The following is a 20037-nucleotide window of genomic DNA, read 5'->3' on the forward strand; positions in this document are numbered from 1 at the left end:
AAACTCTCTAGGGAGGAAATCCAGCCAGTCTGCAAGCATTTGGACATACTCAAACATTGTTTAATTAACTACCTGTTAAAAAAAGTATAAAAATTGGAAAATGTTTTTAGCCTAGTAGGTGATTTGGTTCAGCCGGATAAATCTCACCCGCATGATAAAGGTTTCATCTCCTTTACCTCAGAAAAGTCAACGATTTGTGACTGAAGCGATTTGCTGATGAATGTCAATAAATCGAATATAATGGTTTTTGAAAGAAATGAAAGTATGACTAAACGTGAAATCACTGTGAACGGGGTTATACTAAAACAGGTAGAGGAATTTGTGCTTCTGGGAAGTATGTTTACTAGGGATGGAATGACTGAGAAATATATTGATAGGATGGTGAGTGCCGGGAACAGATGCAAATAAATGTTTGTCGCAAGAGTCAAAATTAGCAGTTCACAATGGAGTCCTGGTCCCGATACTGATGTATGAAGGCGAAATCTGGATTTGGAAAATCGGGGATGAAAGTGGGCTAAATGCTGTTGAAATGCGATATCTCAGGTGAATGTGTGGTAAAACTATGTATGATAGATGCGCAAAGAGATAAGGATTATCAACTAAGTCAAAAAAGGAGCTCCGCGCTGGTTTGGACATGTAGAGCAAATGGACAGCGAAAGAACGGTCAAGTATATTTACAATGTGAACGTTGATGGATGCAGAAAAAGAGGAAGACCGAGATAGACATGACTTGACCAAATCCAACAAACACTTGAAGATGGACATATCAAAAGTCGGAATAATCGGCGCGTTTGCATGAGAAGATGTGTGAATGTAGAGGAAGCGAGATCTGCATGCAAAGATAGAGCTTGGGGAACTTACGGGGAACGGCGTGATGGTTTATTTTGTTTAATGCAGTTTTTTTAGCTCAATGTTGCATTGAACTTTTAGTTACAGTGTACGTTTTATTGTATTGTGCAATCCATATGTGGATGTGTGCAATGATTGATACCCCTGATCCACTGAAGTTGGTTTCATTTTATGTACCACCTAGGTTTAGCAGAACATCTACAATATTTTATTATCAAAATTGTCGAACGGTAGCTCAATATAACTCACCTATTGCTAGATTACAGAATACCGGGAATGAATATGCATCATATTTTTATATATTTAGTTTATTTATTTGTACTTTTACATTGTTGTATTTTTTTTTTTTTACAGAATAATGTACCCTCACTAAGGGTGCATTATTCGTAATGTACCCTCATGAGGGTATATAAAATGAGTCCCGTGCCGAGGGAAACATTTTACAAAATGTGAAACATGCCTAAGATTATTTATTTATTTAAATTTAAAATTTTTATTCCAGTAAAATGGCTATAAAGTGCAGAGCCAATTCTACCATATAAACATATAAACATGAACATAAATATAAATATAAACATAAATATAACAATAAACATAAATATAACAATAAACATAAATATAAACATAAATATAAACATAAAATAAAATTTTATATTGCAACACTGGTGGTCTTAACATATCGCGCCATCGCTTGAACAACGGTGATTGGATCCACTCTGCAGTGGCTTGGAGAATTTCGTTATTAGACTTTTTTAGGCGTTCCCATAGGCTCCAGGCTCTTTGGCGAAGCAGGGCAGCGAAGGTGTTTATTCGTCCAGCTGTAAACATTTCAGAGGCACTGCAGTACCTAGGCAATCCGAATAATTGTCGGTATGAGTTGTTATACGTGATCCTTAATTTATTCCACGCTCCTTGCGGTATAGTTGTTCCAAAGTTCAGCTGTATACATGGACGTCAAATACGAAGTAAATATGATTTTCTTCACTTCGTTACTGCATTGAAAGAAGATTAGCTATTTAACAAAGAAAACAATAAAAAACATAACCAATTTATATATACCAATTCAAAAAAAATCATAAACAGTGCATTCATTTTACCTATTTGGCTTGATCCACTCATCGATTCGTGCGCAACCCACCTCCACTATCCATTTCTTAATAGAAATTTTATGTTGTGAGAACTTACTTTTTATCCTTATGGATAATGGAATTAGATTGTACACTTTAACTGAGTAGTAGGTCAATCCTCTTTGACCGAAGGTTGTATTAATTTTTTAATTTTTTTGCAGCATCGGGTGGAGTATTTAGAAGCTCTTGGATTTGTAATGGAAGGTAGAGAATAATGTTTACGTGCTTATAGTAACAAGATTTTTACATAAAGTTGTTTTATAGATTTAAACTTAAAAATAAAATACTAATATTCTAACATAAAAAATAAAGTGATCAACATATTTTTATCAAAAAGAGCAAATCAACTTCGGGAGATTGGGTTTGAATAGTTATAATTTGATTACTTATTGTATTTTGTTATTGTATAATTACTTTTAAATATGTATGTATATCAAGTAATTTATAATATCCATAGTACAAGTTTATTAATACATCATACTCAACTTTTTTATATTTTTATTTTTAAGCGCTCTTTAAACCACATATATGTAAATGGCAGAAATGCCGTATATAAATGAATATACATTTTCTTGGTTACGAGTTACGGATTAACTTGTCGTTATGTACACATTGTGTGTACTTGAAGTTTGTTTGTCAAAGGTCTTATGATAACATGCTTACCCCTCTATACGGTTCTGTTATAACATGTAACTGAACTACAAACTCTACTTGTTTTAATTACTTTAGTTTCTACTCCGGCTTTCTGCATGGCTCGAAGGTGTGAAATTATAACATGTATTCGCCAAGATGCAATTATTTTGTCGTCATTTTCCGATAAAAACACGTCAATTTTATACGTGGTGGATATAAAAATTTGACCCTGCTATATTTTTGGAAAAATGTTGAAAATAAAAAAGCCTCAGTACGCTTAAAACGAGATAGTGGTCATAAGTAAAGACATGGATATACTTGGTGAAATGATAACGGAAGTACTGGTTGGTTTACTTGAGCTGGCGCGTTCACAAAGCTAACTCAAACGCATTTAAAAACAATAGGATGCTAAATTTAAAAATGTTATTTTTGATTTCCGCAAAAATGTGACATCTTTTCTTTAAAATCTGTGTTGGATTAGAGGGTTTTGTATTTGGAAAAAATACAATGTGTTAAGGTAATGCAATTTATTTATTTATTTTTACAAAAGCACCTTTTTTATTTATAATAATATTTTGCGTTCATCATTTCAACCAACTAAATAATAAAAAGGCTAGTTTTCTGCCGCCATTTTCAGCGGTTTTTTTTTTCTGGGAGCGACACGTTATTACAAATATACAAAAGTGTCTTAACTGATTGTTTTTTTTGTTCTAATCCAAAATGGATTTTCAAAAAAACATGGTACATATTACTTAAATTGAATGTAAAAGTTTTTTAATCAATATTCTGAACATTAAAAATGCGTTTGTGTAAGTTTTGCTAACGCACCAGGATTAGATAATTGACCTATACACGATTCAATTGAATGAAAAAATATAAATGAAAACCTGTGTATCCATTGAATATAAATTATTACATTTTACTATAAAGAATCGCAGCAAAATTCAGACGAACGCAAAAGCATCCTGTGTGTATTTTATTTTATTTTTTTTTAAATTTTATTTTCTTTCTGTTGACGCCCATGGGGCTTTTACATTATACATACTATATCATAAGAAAAAGTTACACATTAAACATAATTAACATTTTTCAAATATAAAAATTAAAAAAAAATATATATATATATTATTAAAATTTAAAAATAAAGTTACATAGTTAACATAATACACTATTAAGACATAATACATACATTATATTATGTTTATAATATAAGGCATAACAGGATTTAAATAAAACATAATTAATTTTTTTTTACACCGGTAAACTAAACTTTAAAGTGAAGTTATTTAAAATGTTGAAAACTGAAAAGGGTTTTATAGACTAAAAATATAAAACATAACACGGGCTAACTTTTAAGCATACATAAATACGATCGAGGATTTATTGACTAGACTCAGTCGCGTCGGTCGCCTGTAGTACTTTGGTCTTGAATATGCTCAATGAGTAACGAAATATATCAACATCGCCATATTCATTACCAAGGCGATGAAGTCTAGCTATAGGTGAATTTACATAGTAGTTGTGCCCGCTGGACACCTCGACAAACACCGACTTATTTCGTGTGCGACGGGAAGGTATTTTATTACCAAATCATTAGCATCTAACAAAGCAATAGTAGTGTATGTCACGGCTCATAAGCACGTCTGAGCGCGAGAGAGACAGATATTATTTTCATAATGCGTATGCCGTGTCGTGTCATACGGTTTTTCACATATACTACACAATGCGTTTGTGAATGTTTTGCGAACGCGCCAGCTTCAAATAATCGATTAGTACACGAGGCTTTAAAAATAATTGGTTCGTAAACAAATATTAATAAAATAAAGGTTACGAGTCCAACAAGGAAACACATTTTGATTAACAATAATAAAATCTAAGTGGTTGATGAATACATATATTTTATCTTGGGCACAAAGTCAAACATGGCAAAGGTAACCGGACAGAAGAGTTGCCAAGAAAAATAGGACTTAGTTGGACTGGTTTCGGCAAGCTTAAGTATATTTTTGAAAACAAACAAGTCCGTTTGTTCAACAGAGTATGTCCAAATCTTTGCAGACTGGCAGGATTTCTTTCTTAGGGAGTTATTTAGATCTAAATTTGTCGCAACAGAGAATGAAAACATTTTTGAGAAGGAAATATGGCAATTACAGGACTTATAACCTATCATTGGCTGGTTTATGTGGCCTTTTTACGCACTGTGTAGAGAGGATAGAACGCCATATCACTCAATCTTTGCATACAGACCCCGCTTCCTCTACATTCATACAACTTCTCATGCACGCACGCCGATAATTCCTACTTTTGACATGTCCATCTTCAAGTATTTGATGGACTTGATTGTACCATGTCTTTCTCGGCCTTCCTCGTTTTCTGCATCCATCAACGTTCGCATCGTAAATCCTTTTGGCCGTTTTTTTGCTGTCCATTCGCTCTACATGTCCAAACCAACGCAGCACCTCTCTCTTGATTCTGTCGATAATGCATATCTCAGCCTTACACAGTTCACGGAGCTCGACATTTGTGCACCTATCATGCATCGTTTTGCCACACATTCGCCTGAGGGACTGCATTTAGACAGCATTTAACCTACTTTCATCATCATTTTTCCAATTCCATACTCTGCTCCCATACATTAGAGTTGGCACTAGAACTTTATTGTGAACTGCTAGTTTTCCTCCTGTGATAGACATTTGTTTGCCAAAGTAGATTTCAATTCACCGTTCACCCTGTCCCCGGCACTCACCCTCCTTTCAATATCTTTTTCGGTCTTTCCACCCTAGTAAATATACTTCCCAGATACACAAATTCTTCAATCTGATTCAGAAATATAATTTTTTTTACATATTATTTTCTCAAAATAAAAAATAATATGCCTGTAATGTACTTTGTGAGCCTTTATTCTACTATAATGAGTTTGTTTGAATTAATTAAACTCTCTTTTTTTTCCAGCAATTCGTATGGAATGACTTTTCCGACGAATACGCCCCAACAGACCGCAAACACACCTTCTACCCTTCAGTCATCATCAACGACCACCTTTACGAAGTGAAAATATCAGACATCCCTGTCATACCATACTTCCCCGTGAACTCCTACTACGAATGGACTGACTTCCGGTTCTACGGCCTGAGAAACGCCACCGCGTACATTTTGGTCTTCGACCTTTCAAATATAGAAACGTTTCAATACATCAAGATGATCAGAGAGCAAATATACGAAAGCAGGGACATGAGAAACGTGCCAGTACTTGTAGTAGGAAACAAACAAGACCTGATATGTAATTCAAACGCCAATACAGTCGGATCCAGCAGCTCAGGGTCTACTGGAGCTCTTCAGCAGCTAGCTTTACCGTCAACGTCGGGGACGAGCTCGATTTTGTACGGACACAGCGCCGAACACAGAGACAAAAGAAGAGACATCTTGAACCTGGTAAAGAAGCACTGGAAATGCGGGTACGTCGAATGCTCAGCTAAATACAATTGGAGAGTCGTAGCCGTGTTCAAAGAACTAATGAAGACGATAGACGCCATGGAGAGTGTCCAAATCTGCAAAGACAGAGACGCCAGCACTCCGATGATGGATAATATCCACGAAGCCCTGGAAGGGAACAGATGTGTGATTTTTTAGCGGTTCTTCATGATCGGATGGCTGAGGTGGAATTGTACATACTACAGTGGGTTGATCAAGGAAATGCTAAGGATCCTCGGAGTCGTCGTCTGCTCTAGAATCATCAGGTGCAGATGGCGAAGCGCGATAGCCACAAATAAGAGACAGTAACTTTGCGTAGCTTACAATATTTGGTAAAAAATAAAATATCATCTGAAAGTATTCATTCAACATTCAAAGTCATTTCTCTTATATCCCTTTAACATCTGTTTTTAGTAAAAAGCTTTGCCAAGTTTATTCTAAGCTCTTGAAAGCTTTGTTTTTGTTCAACGGTTGGTAAACTTTTGTTCAGTCTGAAAATACATTGTTTATAAATATGTATGACAGATTTGAATACATATAAGCGGTTATTGTACTATGTTACGAGTACATGTAAAATGAGGTTGTTTTGTAAGACTTTGCGTTGTATATTGATAAATTTCTATGTCACAATTTCCAACAATAACTATCAAAATCAACGTAACACTAAACGATTAAAAATAAATGTAAAAAATTAACAATCAAACAAATTATAAATATATTCTAAGATAAATTGAACTATAAATGAAAAGTCCATTTCTAGTTTCATCCAAAGTTTGATTTCAAAAAGTAAATTCAAACGAAAATTATATTTTTTAATTACATACATTTGATAGAAGTTTTAAAAAAAATAAATATTTAAAAGTATTTATAACCTATGTTTAAAACTATACACTTTTATTATTCTAAACAAGTCTAATTTAATTCGTATGATTGTTATTTCCATGATTTAATTTTATGCACTTGTAACGTAAATGAAAATGCAGGTTAATATATTATTTGATTGCAAATTTTCACAATGAACTTTAAATGTTCGTTTGTTTTTTTTTGTGCAACATTCGCAAAGCCTTCTGAGGCACACTTTTAGTTTATTTTTAAATCCGAATTCCAATGAATTCATTCACAAACAATAATATTATCTCACCACAGTGTTCCTGGGGTGGTTAAGGTGTTGTGATTAATTGTTATTAAATTAATAGAACTATTAAAAACGTAGAAAAGTAAGATCACAAATAGAACTGAATGTGACATTAATATTAAAATTCTGTGTTTTCCAAAAATAAAATAATGTTTATTAAGCATATTTAATATTATAATGAGGAAAACATTAGGCATATAAAAACCTTTTTAATAATGTTTTAAGTCCGTCTGAATCTTTGCAGATAAGCACTGCATTAATTCCTAAAGTGATTTCATAAAAACCGAAAGATATCTACAGATTCAGAAAATCTATGATAAAAAGAAAATGGAAATCTATTTTTTTTTAAATGTACTGTTGGTCAAAAATTTAAGTTGAATATCCTTTACATCAGTAAAATTTTCAGCTCATTCAATTCACAAAAATCAACAGCGACAATACTTCCCTTACACATCAGGGGTGATATTCTGGATCCCTCTAGAGAGTGAAGAATTTCATACTTTTATAGTGACAATACTTTGCTTCACGGAATGGCCACAATGATGATTAAATGTTAAAAAATACAAACACGTGAAATCAAACATGATAATTTTTATAAATAACATTTTTTCCAAACATTTATTCAATTCCCTACAATCAAACAATACACCTGCATTCTACAAATTCAATGATATGGGAACATTACACTCACTTAGAAGGTTGCAAAAATTCTTACCCATTAATAGATACTAAATGCACCCTTGTACAAGCATTACTACTACCCATTCTAGATTACGCTGATGTTTCCATGACTGCTGTGAGCAACTCGATAAACTTGAACGACTTCAGAACACATGCATAAGGTATATTTTTGGTCTTCGGAAATATGACCATATTTCTGATTATACTGAACATCAGTATGTTCAGTAAATGGCTCAAAATTAGACAGCGGAGAGACTATTACTCCCTCTCACTTCTGTTCAATGTACTTCATAGTCCCAACGCTGCTATATACCTGCGTGAAAAATTTCAACGCTTATCAGTTCATGGTTTACCTCTTCGTTCTAATTCTCAAGGCACTCTCTTAATACCCATCCACAATTCCTCATTCTTCTCTTACTCATAAAGTGTCCATGCGGCTCGACTGTGGAATCATCTCCCATCCACCATCAAAGATGTTACTACATCATCTCTGTTTAAATCACGTCTGAAGAAACATCTCCTTCCTCTTCCTTAATCTCTCCTCCTTTCCTTGTTCCCATTGAGTAATAGTTTTGATTTAAGGTAATAAGGTAATTAAACAAATACGTTTATTTCAATTTTTATATATCTTTAGCTTTTTCGTCTTGCTTCGAAAATATTCGTATCAAATTACTACCCTTTAAGGGGAAAAAATACTTGATTTATTGGCTCCACGTGTAGTATTTAGTAAACATTGAAAAAAAATAGAAAAGAATTAATTAGTTAAGTCAACCTTGACGAAGAAGCTTGTTTGCTTTGAAACCGGTTGGTAGAAAAAAAAATGTGGTTAATAACAAAGTTGTTTTATTTATTATATTATGATAATATTTATTTAGAACATTATTGCGACCTTTCGCATTACCCAAAACACTTAACTAAGTTAAATTGACCAAAAAGTATTAGTTTTATTTCCGTTTTTGCAGCAGTTTTCTCCACCATTTGACGTTTAATCATCAGTGTGACCATTATGTGAAACAGAGTGACGTCACTTAAAAAAAAAAAAACACTCTAGCTCTAGGGGATAGGAGAAGATTCATTATTGCACCCCTGGGGTGGTATTCTGAAAGCAAAAGCGCGCGTAGATAACGAATTTTCAACGCGTATTTACGTATTATTATAAATACACGCTAACAGAGCGATCTCTTCCCACGCAATTCTCTTCAGAATACCAGCCCTGGAACGGCCTCCAATACCTAGGGTTTACCTATTGGTTTTGTAATTTGGCTGACTTTATTGACATTATATTATTTTTATAACTTTTAATTAAATCAAATATATTTATTGAAATATTATTTTATGTTATAGTTTTAATTATATTTTGAATAAATAATTCATATAATATATGTGCCAAAAATTACGTAGATTACTAATAAATTAGAAAGTGAAAAATATTGTTTTAGAAAATATGTTAGAATAAACACATCAAAATGCTCAACATAATTTAACATAAAAAAACAATAAATAAATATAATTTTTTTTATTTAAAATAATTATGTGAAATGAAAAAATAGCCAATTGATAAATTGATTTCATAATTAAATTTTTGAATGGATTTGTTAAATCAATTCCGTATTATTTCTTAAATAGGGCATTTAACTTTTAAACATTGTCCCTAAGCTTTTCAATGGGAATAAAACCAAATACCTTAATAACGACTCGTTCATTTTCTGAGTTCATTATGTACAAAACGCTTTTTTTTTAAATGCAACTAATTACTTTCTACATATACACGTACAAAACGGAGTATAACTGGACTAGTAATGCTTTATGATTGTCTACAAAAAAGTTACAAAAATCATATGAAATTTTGAAATAATGAAAAAATAATATGAAAAACAAAATATATTGTGAAAGACACTTTAAAACATGGACAAAATAAAATCAAAACTCAAGTAATTAAAAAAAACAAAAAACTAAGACAAACATAATGATTGGGAAACCCTCTCCTTGAAAACGCTTAACGACTCCCCAAAGATGTTATTTGTGGGAGTGTTTTTGTGTTGTTATATTATTGTCTATATTATTTACTTACACAAACGAAATAGAGGGTTATAATATTCTGGATTAGAAAGGAAATTATCAACTCCGAATATCGTTCTTCCAAACCATTAGAGTGACATCTCCATGTTACAAGTTCAGAGATAATGAAAAAAGGACTATTTTGATGATCACATGAAATCGAATACTGTCGATTAGTGCATATTTTTTTCCAGAAGATGTTTAGTGATTGCGTACATTGGCAATTAGACGTGGGTAAGACCCTGTCACCTAGAGGATACGTGTCACTTGATCTGCATCACCAAAGTGACCGAATCTTTTAAGTAGTTCAATTGAAAGAATGTGTCTTTTGCTCGTTCGGATCATTTGGGTCAGCATATCTCCGCATCTTTCGCATCATCGTATTATTTGTGTCTCCATATCTTTCGTGTATATCATGTCTCTAGTTCGTTTCGTTCTTTCGTTCGCTTGAGCCAAATGCGTACGAGCGATGAATCAAACAAATCAATCTAAACCTTTGGCTGGTTTGTCAGCATGATTTCCTTTATAGATTTGATAATATTGTTCTTTAGATATTATAATACCACAAACCAGTAGAAAACAGATAAATTATTTTATTTATCATATAAAGTTATATTTCATGCTAGGTTTATTTATTTTTTATTTACAAAAGTAAAAACAATTAATTTTTAAAATCCCTTTACATTTTACATCGGGTTAACATTAAAAAAATAGATTTTATGTTTATAACGTGTGCAGTTATAATATATATTATAAAATAAACTATACTCAAATAAATTTAAAAAAAAAAACATTAATCGGCCTCTAGCACAAAATAGATAACTGACCTAATAAGTTAATACACAATTAGGTTGTTATTTTATACATTGTTTCATTTGTAAATATTTTATGTTATATCGTCCGATTGGACTGTTATTCTGAAATTGATATGGTTTAATCACTATTTATTTTAAGTTACTTTATATTTTTTAATGTTAATTATTATGGTTTAACACGGGCACAGCCTAAAAAGCCATTATTAGGTTAGTGAATATAATTTATTTTATAATGAATTAATAAATAAATTAAATTGTTGCTGAAATTATTTATACTAAACAGAAAAATATATAATATCATAAACTCGAGTGAACAAAACTAACCTCTTGTTCACATTAGAGGGCATTAATGAAATACGAAAACCTAATGTTTTCATCTCAACGTAAATAATAATTCATAAAATGGCATTTTTATCGCGACATTTCATAATTAGTGTCAATTAAATTTCAAGTGCGGCGCGCGGCACAATAAAGGAACAAAGAACAAAGCAGCCAGTATATACATTTATGTACCTACTATAGATACAGAGTGTTTATGTAAGTACCTAATCTACCTACTAACCACAAAGATAAGGACACAATCTCGTTCAATGAATGAACGAAACGAGCTAGAGATCCATAAGACACGAAGATATAAAAGATCCAATTGACACGAAGAGCCAAATGAAAAGAAGAGCCAAATGACACAAAGAGCTATTTAGTTCGCGAACTAACTGACTGAGATGAAAGAAACATGTCTCTAGTTCAATGTTTCTGACCTTGTCAGTATGACAGGGTCGTTCGCGAACTACACGCCTCTATTGGCAATACGTCTACTTTATTAACTCTTCCCCTACTATGCCAACCAAAATCATCGTTACGGCGTTGGGTGGTCGATACACAATGCCAAAAATAAAGATTGTATTTTGGAAAAATTGAATATTTATAAGTAAACTGCTTCAATAATTATTTATATTTGAAGTCGAAATTGATCATATTTTAAATCTAATTACTAAAAACATTTTTAAAACTATTAGCTCTCGATTGCAGCGAGAGCGAGTGGACTGCCCCTTACGAAGGTCTCGGAGCTACTGAAGATATTACTGGCGTTCTGGCAACAATGACACGTGAAATTGTTTCTCTCACTCCCGAAAGTGGGTGAGAACGTAACAAATGTGTGAGACGATATATTCGCTTCTATTTTACTTCATACGCCGCAACATGCGACACAATCGTAAACTTTCGATTGTATCGGTGATTTATCTCAAATTTGTGATAAAATACCTTTACTGTACCCAATAAGTAATTATTATTTAGTTAAAAATATCTTAACCGATTTGTAAATGTATAACTGAAGAATACTGAAATTTTAAACCGGGTGTCTATTAAATTTATTAAGATATTAGAGTTATTAGATGCAACGTGTACTAGTTACACATACCGGGAAGGGGGGGTTTATCGGACATTATTAATTTGAATTATTTTGGAAGTGACGTAAGCAATATTACCATCTCTAAAAGTTGTTCTCCATTATATATTTTTGGTGGTATTTTGCAAGTCATCTGAGACAGAGATTTTTTTAAACATAAAACTGCATACTTTACTTAGTAAATTTATTTTTTCGGATATGTCTGTCTAATGAACTGGACAGTCGATATATCTGGATAACGTAGTGGTGAGTTGGCGTGTATTGTATCTTTATATGGAATATACTATCGAATATTCATTTTAGAAGAAAAAGTATTTAAGCATCGATATTAAATAATAATTCTTACTTTATTTACAGACACATTTTAAGAATTACCTAGACGCTCAAGGTAAAAATAAATATAAAACTCCTCCAAAAATGTTAATTTGAATAAATAATAAAGTTAAAATCACAAAAGACGAAGGTTCTGGGAATCAGAATTTCATTAGTACAAGTATTATTAGAACATTTTTCTAATTTCGGCCATTCCAGTATTGTGCCAAGAAAAATAAATTGTTAGAAACGAGATTTTTTTTCAAAAAGTCATTGTGAATGCCAAATTAACATTTAATACAGAAAATTAATTCTGTCTTAAAATTGAAATTTCGTTCACAGATTAATTAATATTTTTTATAAATAAATCTTCCGGTTTTTAGTTACAAGTCAAATGAGGAAAACATAAAGAAGATCGGACAGGATAACAAAAACACTACCTTATGGCAGAATGCTTATTTAAAAAACGTAAACGGTTTTTTTAATTCAACACCTAACAGTTTTTGCTAATTGAAAAAATATTTACAATATTAGTTTTTAACATAAAAAAATGTCGGGTATTCGGATTGTTATCTTCATCATATTTTATAAACGATTCTACTAAACAAATGCATTAACAATAATAACAATTTGTTATTTAACCGTTGTGGATCAAACTTTCAGATTAACAAAGTTTTTTTTTCTACTTTTGTGTTATCTGAGAACATTTATTTTGAAAATTTTTAAAGAGTTTTAATTTTTGTATAGCAGTCGCGCTTATGGAGATCATTTTTATTACATTTGTCATTTGTGAAATGATAAATATAACACAATTAATAATTGTTTTCATATTTGTTGTTTGTTGTGCATGCAAATAATTAGTACAATTTCATATCGAAATTTGGTAAGGTATCCAAAGTAAAACACTTTTTTTAAAATTTAATTCTAGTTTTATTTTGGATACTTTACCAAATATTTGTTGTTGACCAAATCGTTTAACTGGTCTATTTTTTTTAGTATTGTATTGGAAAATAAATTTAAATATGAACATAAATACATTATATGTTGAAACCAGAGGCGGTTCCTTAGTATGTGCATAAGTGCAGTGCACTGCCAAGTAAAATTTTGTGGAAATAAATTGGTAATTTTATTGATAATAAAAATATGTTATAGATACAAAGAAACAGGGATTCGTTGCAATATTATACTCGTAAACATCATAATATTCAATACTAGCGCCAAAAGATCTAGCCAAATCGACTCTAGCGGACGATTTTCTCATCTTGTCTACGCATGCGCAATCGTCCACAGGCACGTTCTGTTTTGCACAATTCTTTACCCTGAATTTGTATGAAATGTGTAATTTCTCTTAAGATCGTCATTTGAGCGAGATACACAACGCTTTATACCGCTGAATCGTGCGTTAGAGGGAGAAGATAATATACATACTCCGGGTATTGCCAACGCATGCGCAGATTTGAAGTTTGAAGTCCGTTTGCAATGTCACTTCGAATATGCGTAATGACATGATATTATTACGAATTTAGTTGACTTAGTATCCTATAACCTGCGTATAATGTGAGGCGAATTTAGCGTTAATGGTTTCAATGCGCGGGCTGTCATCTGTCATACTATTGCCCATTTATCACGTCAGACCTGTCATATTGTTATAATATTATTGAACTTAATATATAAGTTGACAAAATGTAAAGAAATGCACTGTCCATGTTTTCGGTCAGGAGCCCCCAGTGGTTAGAACATCTCTAATTTATGTAAATTATGTTTAACTATAATTTATTTGTTTTGACACTGCATCGAAAATCATAAAAAAACCTTCTCGAATGTTCGTACTTCGAGTTGTTCAAATTATATTTATATTTTATTTCGTAATCAATTACGTCATGAACTGAAGCTACCCGCTATCCGCGGTATCCATTCTTCTCCTAAATATTTAGCTCCCCTAAGTAAAGAAAATTAATTTCTTTGTTTGATTACGACGAATTTCTCTGGTCTAAATATTTTTAACAATTTACATAAAGACTTTCCAACCCTTCATCATTCTGAAATTTTTACACAAAAATATTTTTAAAGATATTCTATCAAAGTGGATGTTCACTGTTTAAGTAAAATAAAACTGTTTAACATATTAAATTGTTATATTTAGGACATGTTAAATACTTGAATAAGATTTAGGTTAGAAATTATCAATGTTTGTAAATAAATATGTAATCGTGATTGAGTTGTAGAATGGCGAAAATGATGTTTAAAATTATAAAATAGTTTTTTCGTTTTTTTTATTATGTTAAATCTGAAATCTCCAACATTTGAGGCCAAATTTTAATTTACGCTATTTCAAAAACATTGATGAAAATTAAATATTGTTTTGCTTATTTTACTGTGTATAATTGTTTCGGAATTATTTATATCGACTAGACTTTAACGTGTTATTGAATTATGATGAAATCTATAATTTTAAAAAAAATCATGTTTTTTAATATCATTATTTGAAAACCTAAGTATTAAGTTTTTTTTATTTCGAATGTGTGAAAATATTCTAATTAGTTTATTTAATTTATTGGAGGATGTTTGGAAGTAATGACAGGTTGACACTTTTATCCACTTAGCAAATTAAGTCAATCAAAATGGACCAATAACCGATTTCATCGCTCTCGTGATCCTCAGACTAGCATAATTTTCATGAAATTTACACAATGTATTATATAGGCTGAGAAATTAAAGTACATGTGGGGGATCTTTTAAACTTGAATCACCGAATACATTTAACAATAAATAAAATTAAACACAATTGTATTTATTTATTTATTTTATTGGGTAAACAAACAGTTTGTACACAAATATTGATAATTTCTTTTTGAATTAGTGGAGGACACTCGTGCACACACCAAAAAAGTTGTGTACACTTAATACAATAATTAAAATTATGTTAAACATAATAAATGTAAAAGAAACGAAATGAAAAAATGTGCATAAAAAAATAAATTTAAGTATGTATTTCTCTCAAAATTTCTACGATTTTTAACCTGCATTACATACATTGTCACAAAAAATATCAGCCTCGGTAAATCTATTGTTATATTGGTCGCATATTCTAGGTATTATGGATTGTTTCAAATAGTTTGTGGACGCGTTTTCTGTGTAAAACAGAAGACTTTGTCTTGTCAGTCTAGATGGCAGACGGAATAGAAGTCTTTCAAGTGGGTTAGAAGAATCAATATTATTATTTATTAATTTGAATAAAAATAACTGGTCAAACATTATTCTTCGATTTTGAAGAGAGTTTATTCTATGGTACTGCATACTTTCAGCATTTTTTAAATATTAACTCAGAAAATATTTCTATTTTTTTAAATGTTTTATACCACTAAAAGGAAAGTTAAACAGCAAGTTTCAAAATTGGTTTATCTTTTATGGGATTATGACGTCAGAAACAATCTGGTTAGGTTTTTACGGCCCGGATTAACAACAACGATATATCGTTCTTAATTAGTTTAAGGGTTAAACAGTACTTTTCAAATTTCACCAATTGCACCAGACAAAATTTAAAAAAATAAATCATTTAAAAATAAAACATCAATAGTGTTTGACAACATAGAGAAATGATAAAATTTAATCTGAAAATAATTGTTTTCTAAAAATAAAATTTCCAAAAAATAATCCATCACGCGTATTTTAGCTTCCCAGCCCTAAGTCATGGTGTAAACATCTTGTTTTTGGTTTATCAGACAAAATGGATTAAAGCGTCAATCTGTCATTATTATTTTTTTTTATTTACTTAAGATGTGATTATAATCAACTTGATAATATTGTTTATTAAAATTGTGTACCGAAATTGCGGTTTTATATTTTGTTTAAATATGAAATCGACTGACTTATCTTCGTGTGAAGTTATTATTAAAAACTCTTTTTAACCATGTATATTACAACAATGTTTTGAGTATATCCAAATATTTGTAGACAGGCTGGATTTCCTCCCCTGGAAGTTATTTAGAAGTAAATTTTTTGCAAAAGTGAGGGAAATCATTTTTGAGTAGGTAATGTGGAAAGCGAGACTTTTACAGGTCTAATGACCTGTCATTGGCTGGTTTAAGTGACCACTTTACACTCTATGTAACATTCTTTATTCTGCCTGTTTAAACATCCACATTTCCTCAACTCTTCAATCTGTTGACTTTTGTGGAGTTAAAGAGCTGAAACTTTTATTTTGTTGGTGAGATTAATCCGGCTGAACCATTACACCTATTAGGCAACCCTTGAAAAGAATTGTTCAATTTTTATACTTCTTATATCAGCTAGTTTAATTAACAACGTTCTGAGTATGTCCAAATGTTTGTAGACAGGCTGGCAAACCAACCAATGACGTGTCATAGGGCCTGTAAATACCAAGACTTTCATATTCCCCCGCAAAAATGTTTTTTCCACCTGTCGCAATATATTTCAATTTTAATATCTCTCTAGGGAGTGAAATCAAGCCAGTTTTACAACATTTGGTCATAATTAAAATATTGTTGACGTAATTAAAAAAATATTTTTGTGTTAAAAAACGACATATTTTTGTTTTAATTTATTTTTTCTTTGTATAGCTGATAAAACTGGTACGCTATTCTGAATTTTTTCTACATCCTGGAGGTAAATTTGTGGACTTTTGTTTTTTGCAGGCGATAACACTGCTTTATATATGGCCACACTGATTATTAAACGTCAAATAAATACGAAGACGTCACACCCAAAATTATGATTTTTATTTAGAACTGTATTGCGACGTTAAGCATTACCCAAAACGTTCAATAAGGTTGAATAGACAAAACCGTTTTAGTTTTTTTTTTCGTTTTTTAAAGAGTTTTATACATCGATTGACGTTTAATCATCAATATGGCCTTATACGAAGCGAAGTGCAATCGCGTCAAAAAAAAAATTCTTAAAATAATCACTCTCTAGGGGATAAAAAAGATTCAGAATACCACCATTGAGATGGAAATAGAAGCTTCTATTGTAGATTTCATTGTAAACTAAAATATTATGTGTATGTGAGAAATAACAATCAATCGCAGTTGTGACAAATTAAAAAATAAACAGCAATACTCTGTTAATAAAAAAACCTTTTTTATTTCTCTCCCCCTTTCCTAATTACATGTTTTTTTTATAAAAAAGGAGGCGCTGCGATACACTGGAGATGTATAACGAATGGATGGTTTCTGCATAACTACGTTCAATTGAAAGTTTGTGTTTTTTTTTCAATTTCGAACAATTTAAAAGTGATGCGACTTTCTCATCGTGAAAATTGTATAAAAAAATGCCGTTTATATGTTTTTCAAATGTTTCAGAATTTCAACAATGTTTGATTATGTCCAAATGCTTGCAGACTGCCTGGATTTCCTCCCTAGGGAGTTGTTCATATTTAAATTTATTTCAACAGAGAGGGAAAAAGTTTTCGAGAAGAAATTTGGAAGTCTAGGCATTTACAGGGCTTATGACCTGTCATTGGCTGGTTTAAGTGGCCACTTTACACACTGTGTAACATTCACCATTCTGCCCATGTTTGAACATCCACATTTCCTCAACTCTTCCATCTGTTGACCTTTGTGAAGTGAAAGAGCTGAAACCTTTATCACGTGGGTGAGATTCATCCGGCTGAACCAAATCACCTACTAGGTCCAATTTTCCAATTTTTATACTTCTTCTTTTACCAGGTAGTAATTCAACAATGTTTGATTATGTCCAAATGCTTGCAGACTGGCTGGATTTCCTCCCTAGGGAGTTGTTCATATTTAAATTTATTTCAACAGAGAGGGTTTCCAGGCGTTGCCTAGTAGGTGATTTGGTTCAGCCGGATGAATCTCACCCACGTGATAAAGGTTTCAGCTCTTTCACTTCACAAAGGTCAACAGATGGAAGAATTGAGGAAATGTGGATGTTCAAACATGGGCAGAATGGTGAATGTTACACAGTGTGTAAAGTGGCCACTTAAACCAGCCAATGACAGGTCATAAGCCCTGTAAATGCCTAGACTTCCAAATTTCTTCTCGAAAACTTTTTCCCTCTCTGTTGAAATAAAGTTTCAGAATTTCATTAAATAACATTAAAACTGGTTTTACCAAGGTCTGTGAATCCAGAGAAATCTATTATGTAGAAAATAATAATTTCATTACAATAAATATTTTCAATTTGAAAACAAATATCGTAACATTTACCCAACTTTTATTTATAATTAAAAAAATATGTTGTTATGATTGATATAATGTAAATTTAAAACAAAATTATTATATTTTTTTAGGAAATGTCAAATTAGACATAGGTTACGATTTCTGAGAAATAATATTATCAAAAGAAATGTTATGTTATAGAATAACAATATAATTACAGATGGTAGGTTTATTTCTTGTAGCAAATAAATGATTTCATGTTTTATCAATCATGTAATTGATTTATTTTTAACATTATAGTACGTATCTTATATCTCAAGTGCTGTCATGATATTTCTCCCAAAAACTTGTTTCAACTGAGCTTTTTGATATGATTTTTTCTTCGCATTATATAAAACTACATGATTTTTAACAAAATTAAGAATTATTTCGTTTATTTCACCAGTTCACATCACGTTTGCACTATTTTATACAGCTTTAACAGGTAAAAATGTTCACCGCTATACGAGAACAATAACCATCCTGAAAATGCCGGCACCGATATTCGACGTTCTGCTCACAATGAACGCTCTATAGAAAACCAGTGCCATTGATTTGTACACACAAGATTTTAATGACGTAATCCGCCGCCACATAACGGCCTCTAGATGACAACACCGCTCTCCTTGGAAACCAAAGCTTAAGTGATAATATGGAAGTATGGCGTTTTCACCTATTTTCTTGCCCTGTCAACAATAACAACCACATATATAAATAATGAGGCGGGTTGTGGTGCCGCGGCTAGTGTTGTAGACTCACAGATCATGAGATTTGTGGTTCGAACCCCAGTCTACCCCAACTTGATCCCCATCTTTGAAGGAGTATGAAAATGAAAAGTAGACACAATTTGGCGATAATTTCACTCGCACCAATAAAAATTTAAGCTATTTAGCTTCTAAAAGGCTCTGCTTAACAATTTCTTTACACACGGTGATGTAACATCGTTGTATCTCAAGCAAAATATGGAATATTCTGAAGTTCAGACATTAAAAAAAAAAAAACATCTAGACAAATGAGAAATAATTCCTTTCCCATAATTTATAAAAATCACAATATAATTTAGGCCTGTTAAGTAGCAAAATAAATTAAAAATCATGAATACTCTGATCATAAAACAAGAGTGTACTCCCGCTCATTGTAAAATAACCGACTGATTGAACGAATTCCTTCAATTATTCCATCTGTTGATTTCGGATGTTGAAATTTAGACAAACTCAAAAAATTGTTGATAAATCTACCTGGTCCAAAAAGAAGTATACAATTTGAAAAGTATTTTCAGGCTTGCATATCGAGAATCGCAAGCATAGGACAAGACCGCCTGTTATACGTCTGATGATAAACAAAAAGTCGAAAATTTTGCAACGCATTTGTT

General features: G+C 31.6%; 1 protein-coding gene across 1 annotated transcript in view; it reads left to right on the forward strand.

The window, feature by feature from the left end:
* LOC148285374 (uncharacterized) overlaps positions 1 to 6446 on the forward strand; it is a 74277-nt gene extending 67831 nt beyond the window's left edge. Inside the window, exon 4 of the mRNA XM_088226113.1 lies at positions 5559 to 6446. Within this exon, the coding sequence (XP_088082239.1) occupies positions 5559 to 6236 (678 nt within the window). The 3' untranslated portion in view covers positions 6237 to 6446. The remainder of the gene's footprint in view (positions 1 to 5558) is intronic.
* The last annotated feature ends 13591 nt before the right edge of the window (positions 6447 to 20037 follow it).

This window comes from Micrasema longulum, unplaced genomic scaffold (assembly GCF_059751315.1).
Source record: "Micrasema longulum isolate JH-2025_06_02 unplaced genomic scaffold, ASM5975131v1 h1tg000039l, whole genome shotgun sequence".
Lineage (NCBI taxonomy): Eukaryota > Metazoa > Arthropoda > Insecta > Trichoptera > Brachycentridae > Micrasema > Micrasema longulum.